This window comes from Seriola dumerili, unplaced genomic scaffold (genome assembly GCF_002260705.1).
Source record: "Seriola dumerili isolate Sdu_G_001 unplaced genomic scaffold, Sdu_1.0 BDQW01000127.1, whole genome shotgun sequence".
Taxonomy (NCBI): Eukaryota; Metazoa; Chordata; class Actinopteri; order Carangiformes; family Carangidae; genus Seriola; species Seriola dumerili.
Genome location: NW_019174382.1, coordinates 1,248,753 through 1,259,454, shown reverse-complemented (window position 1 = coordinate 1,259,454; position 10,702 = coordinate 1,248,753). Strand labels below are relative to the sequence as shown.

General features: G+C 44.6%; 1 protein-coding gene across 1 annotated transcript; it reads left to right on the top strand.

Moving 5' to 3' along the window:
* The first annotated feature begins 7,500 nt into the window (after window positions 1-7,500).
* On the top strand, window positions 7,501-9,009 carry LOC111224225 (D(1)-like dopamine receptor). Its single transcript, XM_022748647.1, has one exon. It carries the CDS (start codon window positions 7,501-7,503, stop codon window positions 9,007-9,009), a length of 1,509 nt encoding a protein of 502 aa, XP_022604368.1.
* The last annotated feature ends 1,693 nt before the right edge of the window (window positions 9,010-10,702 follow it).

Sequence of the window (10,702 nt, the reverse complement as noted above, 5' to 3'; positions counted from 1 at the left end):
GAGAGAGAGAGAGGGAGAGAGACAGAGAGAGAGAGAGGGAGGGAGAGAGAGAGGGAGGGAGAGAGAGAGAGAGGGAGAGAGAGAGAGAGAGAGAGAGAGAGAGAGAGAGAGAGAGAGAGAGAGAGAGAGAGAGAGAGGGAGGGAGAGAGAGAGAGGGAGAGAGAGAGGGAGAGAGAGAGAGGGAGAGAGAGAGAGAGAGAGAGAGAACAGCCTCACAGTGATCACTCGTCCTCCTGATCTCGTCTGGTCGAGGACGGAGGTTTTAACTGTTACCTGTCATTACGTTGGTATTTTAACTCTCTGAGGTGATTTCTTAAATTCGCCTTTTGAAGTTACTTGTATATATTATATAATATCCATGTGTTTTATTTCAGAGTGTTCGGAGCGATCTCAGCTCTGTCTATAATGAAGCTGTTGATTGTCGAAGTTGATTGTCGTGTGAAAACAAACCTTTACTCATGCGGATGAATCATTCCGGTGCTTGACATGGGTTCTCCAAAGTGTTAGGTTCCTAAAAGGAGTGGAATATAGGAACAGAATAGGAGATTAATGTATAGTAAATGACTATAATGAAATGTTTCTATGTTGTTTTTGAGTTTAAGTGTTCACTCTTCTTTCACCAAATGTCAGAGGCCTGCTTATTGGCTTTATATATGAACCAGTCTACAGATTCTGACGGCATTTAAACCATATTTCTGCACCGCATTATCACAAACATATCAATAGAAACAAGACAAAGAAGAATTCGACTACCTACATTCAGCTGATATNTAATAGAAACAAGACAAAGATGCGCTCCTGCGTCCATCAACTGTTGTTTATAATATAAATGGAAATTCATCAGGACAAAGACAAAGAAGAATTCGACTACCTACATTCAGCTGATATCACAACAGCTCTCCTGGTGGCTTAGACCTTTAATATTTAATGTTTAAATATGTTAAAATTTAAATTACAGAAGAACCAGCATGGTCACCAATAATTTAACGATAACATCGGTTCATGTTCCGACCGTCCATCCAATTATTTCAACATCCTGAGAATTCAGATCTGCAACAAATTCAAAACACTGAACAAAACCCATCACCACAGTTAGTGAAGTTAAATATTGATCCAGAATCTGAACGGGAAATGATTTAAAACTGTTGAATATTTCATTAGGATTCTACAATTCTTTAGCTTCAACTTCCTGTCGGCGGTGCGCGCGATTACAGTTTACGCTTGGTAATTGGATGGTTCTCAGTGAAATGAACGTTGGGGGCTGTAGATGATTTCTCTCTTTCCGGGTTTATGTCCAGAGGCTTGTACCTTTCAACCTTTGAGAGCCGAATGTGTTTGTCTTTTGTTTGACGAGTCAACGGGGGATTTTGTGTCCGTCTAAGTCTTGACTGGCTCCAACTGTCTGTCGTCTAAAACCAGGAGAAAATCAACAGGGCTCTTACTTCTGGAAACATCAACACTGAACTGTATTTCATTTTTTTTCCCACTGATTTCTGTAAAACTTTTAAAGACACAAAAAGGAAATTGACGAAACACAAACAGAACTGAGAAAAATTTGCACGAATAAAGTGAAGCGAAGGTTATAAATGACTTCAGGGAATCAGTGAAACTTGTTTGGAAATTAAAATGAAACAAGAAAATAAATGGAGTTCTGCTCTGAGCGTCTCAGTTTGTGAATGCACAGTCCTAGCTGACAGGGAACAGACACACACACTCACAATGAATGACACGACTGCACTTTCTTTGACCCTCTTTCTTCTTTCTTTTTTATCCCATGTGACAAAATCACAATCACACATCCAAAATGGCTCCTGTCTGTTCTCTCTGTAAATATTTATGACTGAGGTTTCCTCGTCTTCCTGCCGCTCAGACGTTCACTCAGCGTCACTGTTGGACCTAAAAGCTCTTCTCACTGTTGAGACTTTCCTCGGACAACTCAATGCGTCTGTCTTCTCTCCGTCTCTATCTTGGGCGTCCGTCTCACTCTGGAGTTAGTTATCTCCCAACTCCAAACAGCCGACAGCCTCCACGTTGAATATCCCCCACAAGTCAAAACATCAAAGATCTGTTGATGCTCGTCTGAAGAACCGACTGTTGACGTGACAAATTCTCGTATTAAACAAATTCTGACAGGTTTAAAGTAAAAGATAATTCCTCCTCATGAAAACCAAAGTTAGATTTCCAAGTGACGTAAATAATGTACCAAACTACTGTTACTTGGCCACTAAACTCCACTTTTCCAAGAACAACTTTCCGAATGAGACACCAACGACACGCTCCATGGCAGTGGGTGGCGGTAGCGTAGTTTGCCAGCCGCCATAAAATACGAGAAAGGACAAAAAGGACGGCGACCACATCGAACACGGTGGAACATATTCACACGTTGGGTAACTCACTAACCCCTGACGAGCGAGGACCCTTCCCAGTTTCTAGTAGGGATGGGCATGTTCAGTCATTTCAATGTTCGAGTACGCTACTGGAATAATGGTGTCAACGACCCATCCCTAGTTTCTAGTCACTCAGAAAGTGTAAAGTCAAGTCTTAGCAACTACATTTTTACAGACGTTTTTCACTCATGATAATCAGATTTGAACATGCTGGCGTGACATGGACGAACAGTGTGGTTGCTGGTTTGCACTGGGATCATTTAGTGTTGGTTATTGTACTTGGAGTCCCCTGAGTCCGGGACCCTTCACCTCTCGGACTTGGAGCTCCTGTAATGACACCCTGTAGCGGCGGCAGAGGCTCAGCTCACCTGTCAGGCGTCCTTGTCTCTCTTTTAGCTGGTAAACTACACACACACTTTCAGCCAGGGGCTACAGACGGTGTGTGTTTTTCTTGGTGACCCTGCCGTGTGTTTGCTATCAAACAGCAGGATTTACGACTGGACCTCTCTCTCTCTCTCTCTCTCTTTCTCTCTCTCTGGTCATTACAGAGGGGAAAAAAAGCGTTTTAAAATACAAGACAAACACTCCAGAGAAACGATTTTACTTCTTCAGAGGAGAAACATAAAATCGTGTAAAGACCAAAAATATCTTGACAGTGAAGTGAGTGTTTTTAAAGCTCAGAGCCAACATGGCAGATAGAAACTATTAACTCCAAAACACATGAACTCTGAAAACCAGGATAAGATCTAAAACAAGCATGGCAGCTGCAATAATACACTCAAGTCTCTCTCTCTCTCTCTCTCTCACATACACTTGTTCTCCAGGGTCATTATTCCTCCAAGGTTCAGCAGTGGGTCAGCATCCACTTTCTTTTTCGTTTCTTTTATTCATCGCACCTCCTCTCTCTCTTTCTCTCTCTCTCCATCCTTTCGTTGATGTGACCTCACTGAACCCTCAGCTATGGATCGATGTGTTGGATGGTTTTTAGGTTTCATAGAAAGGTCTGTGTCCATGTGTAGTGTGATTATAGATCAGCTCTAGCTTCTATATTAATACTGTGAAAGTATCAAAGCCTCAGTCCACAGAGAAATGCACACAGCCTGTATTCAGAAACTGAGCCTTAAAACCAGCCGTCAGGACTTCTGGAACTTTGTGATGTCACAACAAAGCAGTCACCAAGCCCCGCCCACCTGGACCCACCATCCAAACCTTTACAGGATTTGGTTTCTCTGAGTGTTTTTACCTGAAATCTGCTATATTTTTATTGGATCAGTCAGAAAACAGTCAGCCAATCAGAAGAGCGGCTCAGAGCCTCCTCTCTTCTGATTGGCTCACAGACCTGTTGTTACTAGAGCTCCAGAGAGAAGCCTGAGAGAGGAGATGTGAAACTACACTGAGATGGTTTTTATATCTTCTGATGGATCAACACTTCAAATAAAACACAGAAGAAGAAGAAAATATGAAGCAAAACTTGAACATAACAAATATTTAAGTTACATTTGTGTGATGGATCAGCCTCCGTGTATCAAACACATTTCAAGTCTCTACAAGCTGCTTCTTCAGCTGCACTGAAACGAACCAGCGCTCTGCTGCCTGGGAGGACGAGGATCGATCTACCCACCGGCTACAGCTCAGGATGCATATGACCTCATTCTGTTCACAGTGGCTCTGTGTTGTTTACACAGACTCCCAATCCAGTTTCTCTTTCTGCTTCTTTTTAATTATCCAGACGAGCTCGCAGGTGAGCCGCGCCCTGCAGCCGCGACACACACTCTGTTTATGTTAGTGAGACGCCTCCGACAGGCAGAGACCATCACCCTCAGATGAAGCTGCGCTGTGAGTTCACCGTGTGACCTACAGGTTCATGCAAGTTCAACGTCACCAGGCGTACACACACACACACACACACACACACACACACACACACACACACAAAGAAACAGAAATCAGTGAAGATATGCACACACATTCAGAAAAATATATATATACAAAAACAAAGACGAGTGTTTATACACACACACACACACACACACACACACACACACACACACACACACACACTAATCAGCTGCTGCTGCCCCTCAACTGTGGAACCAAAGCAGTGATTAGAGCTTCAACTCTTCACCTCGGTGTCGAACCGGCAGCCGCCGCCAGATCTGCTACCGGGCATAATTACAGGTGAGGAGGAGCTGGGCGGCGGTCCAGCCCCGATCAGCCTCGCCTGCGTCATAGGTGACTCCGCCCTCAGCTCGCGGCAAAGTGCACACCAACACACACACACACAGGTACGATTTAACTGAGCACATGAAACACAAAAACAAAATGTACAGTAGCAACCGCAAAGAAGAAGAGCTCATAAAACTAAGAGATGCAGAAAGTTCAGGTATGTGTATACGCAGTTTGACACACACACACACACACACACAAGGAAGTACAAACAGAAAAACAGCAAATAGTGACAGTGTAATCTGCTTGTTTACTCTACTACACTTATGAGGACCAATTCTGAACCAGACTTGAGACAGAATCAGACACACACTGTGAGTTGTGACCTTATCATTACCTCACAGCTCGCCACAAACAGGGCGAGTGACATGACCGTGACCTCTGGACAGAGAAACACGAGCGAAGGTTTCTGGGTTTACTAAAGTTCATTTTATAGAAGTTCATTTGAGGACAGGTTCATAACGAGGCCTGAGGGCGGCGGTGTGATCAACGTGTTGACGCCACGACAGGAACAGCGTGATGTTAAGTGTTACTCAGGGGGCCGCTGGTCCAGAGCCCCCGCTTCAAGACTGATAACAGAGAGGTCGTTTTCTTTTTTGCTCTGATGCAGATCAGTGTTTCAATAAATATCTGTCAACTAAATCTATTCCTACATTTATTTTTCTTCATTTTTTTCTTTATATTACAGCTGCACAGAAAACTGAGGCTGGGTATCAACAAGCTGAGAAGATCAAACACACAGCGACAGTAGCAAACACATGAAGACACTATAGACAGGTGGCGCCATCTGGTGGTTGAATCTGTGCTTTGCCTCCTGTGACGAGTCAAAGTGTCGACTTCATCTGTCATTATGAAAGTTTATTTCTTTGGGTGTAAAGGGACCTTGAATCCAGCACTGTAGTTATTTATAATGAATGTATTGAGTTTTATTTTATTAAATGTCCTTTTATCACGGAGGAGGAGACGCAGATGAACTCAAATGAAGGAGAATGAAAGGAGGAATTTCAGACGTTCCTACCGTCTTTATGGTTTCATCTGTCGTCAGTTCAAATCAGTTGAATCTAAAGTTAAAGCTCCTCCAGTGTAAAGGTCTGTGTCCATGTGTAGTGTGATTATAGATCAGCTCTAGCTTCTATATTAATACTGTGAAAGTATCAAAGCCTCAGAAGAGGCTCAGAGCCTCCTCTCCTGTGTTACTAAAGGTATTATAAAATGCTTCCTTTGTACAGAAATGAAGCCAAGGTCAGTGTTTGATGTACAAATGTGCGGCTGTTTTTTAAAGCAGCCACAACAATAAGAACTTTATTAAGACATATGAAAACGAACTCTTCCTCCTTTGTTCACAGCAGACTCTGCCCTTCACTTCCGTATCTGAATGTCTCTTTTGTCCTGGGGAACCGTGAGGACACTGAACACAGCTGTAGCCGGATGAGAGAGACAGATGCAGAACATGCTGTCTGTTTATCTCGATCTGTCCCTCAGTTCTCTGCAGCCTCTGCAGCTCTGATTAAAATGACTAAAACCAGCAGAGGGCCTCGTGACCACCCACAGCATCACCTGCCCAACGCCACATTTAACCTACATTAATAACCAACATTCCTGATCATTAATCTCATATTTTGAAGTACAGTAATATTGTCAAATATACTTTAGATTTTTCTATTTATATTGAAGGTGTCCCACCTGCTGAACAAATTCCCTGTGTGTTGAAAACCTACTCAGCAATAAACGGATTCTGATCCTGCTTCAGGTGAACAAGCACCAACAGGATTATTGACAGTGGAGGGACAGATTAGGGTTAGTGCAGCTGATCAATGATCAACAGGAAATAAATCATTATCAATTAATCGTTTAAGTCCGTTTTCAAGCAAAAATCCCCAAAATTTGAAGGTTCTGTGTGTTTTCTAATGTGAATATTAGCTGCTGATTTGATAATGAACTGAATATTTTGAGAAATTATATTAATAATTTTTCACCATTTTCTGATGTTTTACAAAACAATTAATTGATTAACTGAGAAAATAATCAGTGGACTCATGTAAAGTTTCATATTTGATGTTTTGTTGCTTTTTATCTGCAAAAATCATAATTTAAAAAAAAGTCACCAACAGGATGTGAAACATTTTTATTGATCACCATATTATTGATGATTATTGGGTCTGGTCTGTTTGTAATGTAAAATGAATGGAACGAAATGACGGAGCATTTGGATTAACAATAACATACTGTTATTTATAGTAATATTTTATTATCTTTATTATTATTATTATTATTGTTATTATTATTATCATCATTCCTGACAGAAACACAGGAGAGCTTCTCACGCGCTCATTCAGCTGCCAAACCTTTTTTTTCCTCCTCTGTCATAATTTCATAGATTCAGTTTTTTCTCTCTGGAACAAAGTGAATCTAAAAACACTTTTCTCACGTGGACTCGGTTCTGACTGAACCGGGTCCCTGTAATCTATTACCTGAGCGGAGCAGCGCGGCCGCTTCCACCTGAGCGCGAGTCTGAGCGCGTCACACTCAGAGAGGGGAGTCCGCTGAGACTCACACCGGGACGGAGACGCTGTCCCCCCGCGGAGGCGCCAAACTTTACCCGGATTTATTATCACCGCTGCTCGTTTATTATTATGGGTTGTCTGTTTTTTTTAAATCTTGAATATTATTTTAATTTCTGAGGAGAAATGTTCTTTTCTGGGATTTGATCCGCGCCTCGTGTGTAGGGAATCAGGAGCAAACAGGATTTTTATTGAATAAAGTCACATTTTTTCTTCCTGTTCTTCCTTCGCTGAGACCAGAGGATGGTGCGTGTGTCCGGGGCAGCTGAGCAGCGGAGGGTCGGTCTCAGATCTGGATGTTAATCTGTTCTCTCCGTGTGGAGACGATGGGAAACACGACGTGGAGTAATTTCACCCAAGTGCTGTCGGAGCTGGACGGGACGGGCGGCGAGGAAGAGGAGGACGACGGCGGGAGCGGCGATGGTGGTGGAGGTGATGGAGGTGATGGAGGGAGCGGCGGGCTGCGCGTCCTCGTCGGCTGCGTCCTCTTCCTCCTCATCGTGTCCACGCTGCTCGGGAACACGCTGGTGTGCGCCGCCGTGGTCAAGTTCCGGCACCTGCGCTCCAAAGTCACCAACTTCTTCGTCATCTCTCTGGCCGTGTCCGACCTGTTCGTGGCCGTGCTGGTGATGCCCTGGGAGGCCATCACCGAGGTGACGGGCACGTGGCTGTTCGGACGGTTTTGTGGCGTGTGGATCGCCTTCGACATCATGTGCTCCACCGCGTCCATCCTCAACCTGTGCATCATCAGCATGGACCGCTACTGGGCCATCGCCAGCCCCTTCAAGTACGAGCGGAAAATGACTCACCGGGTGGCGTTTGTCATGATCGGGGTGGCGTGGACGCTGTCCATCCTCATCTCCTTCATCCCTGTGCAGCTCAACTGGCACCGGGCTGGGGAGGAGGAGGAATCGGAGGAGGAGATGATGGCGGAGGCGTTGGCGATGATGGTCGCCGGCGGCAGGAACTTCACAAACAGCAGCAACATCAGCGCCGGCGCCAAGAGCTGCGTCGCCAACTTAAACAAAACCTACGCTATATCCTCGTCCCTCATTAGCTTCTACATCCCCGTGGTGATCATGATCGCCACCTACACCCGGATCTACCGGATCGCTCAGACCCAAATCCGCCGGATCACGTCTTTGGAGAGGGCGGCGGAGCAAGCGCAGAACCAAGGCCACGGCGTGAACCGGAACCAGCAGCAGCAGCATCGGTCCAATGACGAAGCCTCGTTAAAGTCGTCGTTTAAAAAGGAAACCAAAGTCCTGAAAACGCTCTCCATCATCATGGGGGTGTTCGTCTTCTGCTGGCTGCCGTTCTTCGTCCTCAACTGCACCGTGCCCTTCTGTGACCCGCCCTGCGTCAGCGACACCACCTTCACCGTCTTCGTTTGGTTCGGCTGGGCCAACTCATCCCTCAACCCTGTCATCTACGCCTTCAACGCCGACTTCCGCCGCGCCTTCACCACCATCCTCGGTTGCAACAGAATCTGCTCGAACAACGTGGTGGAGGCCGTGAACTTCAGCAACGAGCTCGTCTCTTACCACCACGACACGACGCTCCACAAGGAGGCGCTGGTCCCCGCGCAGCCGCAGCAACACCCGCGCACCATTGACATCGGTTCGGACCACCTGGACGACATGAGCGCGCAGTTTGACGAGGAGTCGCTCATCTCTAACGGTTCTCAGAGCCACAACCGACTGCTGCTGCTTCCTGCCACCGTCCAGTTCGAGGACGACCCCGAGATCTCCTTGGAAACCATCACGCCGTTCACCTCAGTGGCGGGGCTGGAGAGTGATGCACTGATACCTGGACAGGTGCACCAGGATGAATAATTGGGCTGTAGATAAAACGCCAATTCATTCAATTTCTTCCATGTGACTGTTGGACTGTTTGGTTTCATTTATGTGTTTGAAATGGAATGAGATTTAGTAATTAGACCTACCTGACACACAACGGTTGGATATTAATTAAATGAATTAACTAATTTATTTATTACCCTGATTTTTTGTACTGTAACTGGCTGTTAAATATGGTGTCTGAACCTTTCCTCAAAATAATGAATTGACGAATCGAGACAAGTCGTCCAACCTGAGCGAACGTTATCGGTAGTTTGTCCCTACCCTGGGTTACAACCCGTAGGAGCGTCTCCTGAAATAAGCCCCCCCCCCCCTGCAGGTCCTAGGCCTATACCTTTGTTGCCATGGTTACAATAACAAATATGCACACAAAAACTACTTGGTTAGGTTGAGGAAAAGGTCGTGGTATGGGTTGGAATAAGAACTTCCTTAAAGGTTAGATGTCAGATAATAAACATTAAGGTAAGGTTGTGGATACAACAAAAAACAAAGACTGTATCAAGAGGAAACAGACGTCTCCTGTATCATCCATCCTTCCAAGCCCAACAGTAAAAGTTAACCGTGGGTTGTAATAAGCTTCTTGCACAGACAACCTACAGACTCCTTTGTTTTTTTTACAGGAAGGTTTCCTCAAGGTGAAGTTAGTAGGTAAGATCGATCTCTGAAACAAACGACAAGTGTTTCAGCTGCTGCCTCTGAAGGACGTGTCCGCTGAAGGTCGAGTGTGTGGAGTGGAACGCGCCTTGTCGAGCTGTGATGAAGTGTTTGGTGTTGAAATGCAGAGTTTGAAGAGGGAGAAGTCTGAACTGAGACGGAGCTGCCGAAATATTTAAAAAAAAACAACAACTCTTTCCTTTTGTGTGAGCTGAGATCGACTCCTTTAAATGTCTCAGTCGGTGGAGCGTATCTGGATGTCATGTTACCCCCAAAAAATAAAGGTGATTTAAAGATAACTGTGACTGATGGATGACCTGTTCTGAATAATTATCAAATCTGGTTTTCATAGCTTTTTGAAACTAAGAGAAATCAATGGTAACCCAATTTGAAGAAATCAAATCTTTTGGTTTTGGAGGAATGGTTGGTGGGTGTTTATCGGGCTGAAATGCATCACAGGTGTAATCCTTCAAAATACTGATTAGATTCTTCTTATTGTACGACAAACCTTCAAGAAAGTCGTAGTGACTAAGTCTGTGTCCTCAGAATAATGACATCTCGTCCTCACTGATGCTTTGAAACGTCCACGACTTCCAATAAGATTTGTGTATAAAATTAAACAAAAAAACGGCCACAAAGTTGTCCGCGAACACGTCTGAACAATTAGAGTTTCAGTGAGCTACACCCCCTAGTGCTCAAGTCAAGTAATGGCTCCTACAAAAGTCGTATTGAGACTTTAGTCCACTCTGAACTGGTCTGTCACCTCACCACCCACCCACATTGTTTTCTGGATTAGTCTGTAAAGTCATTAACAAGGATTTAGCGTGAAAGCCGAGTTTTAATATTCGGGAGAACAATGAGCAGAGTGATAAGCTTCATGCTTCAGAAAAGAAAAGGCCATGAATAAGTCAAGTCTGAAAAGCAGCAACAAACCGTTTACATTTACAACAAAGCAGAAGGTTTCAAAGATTTCAGGTAGAACTCTTCTGACAGAACCATTAAAACCACCTGGACG

Coding starts and splice junctions, on each gene's coding strand:
- LOC111224225 (XM_022748647.1), top strand. CDS start 7,501: ATGGGAAACACGACGTGGAGTAATTTCACCCAAGTGCTGTCGGAGCTG.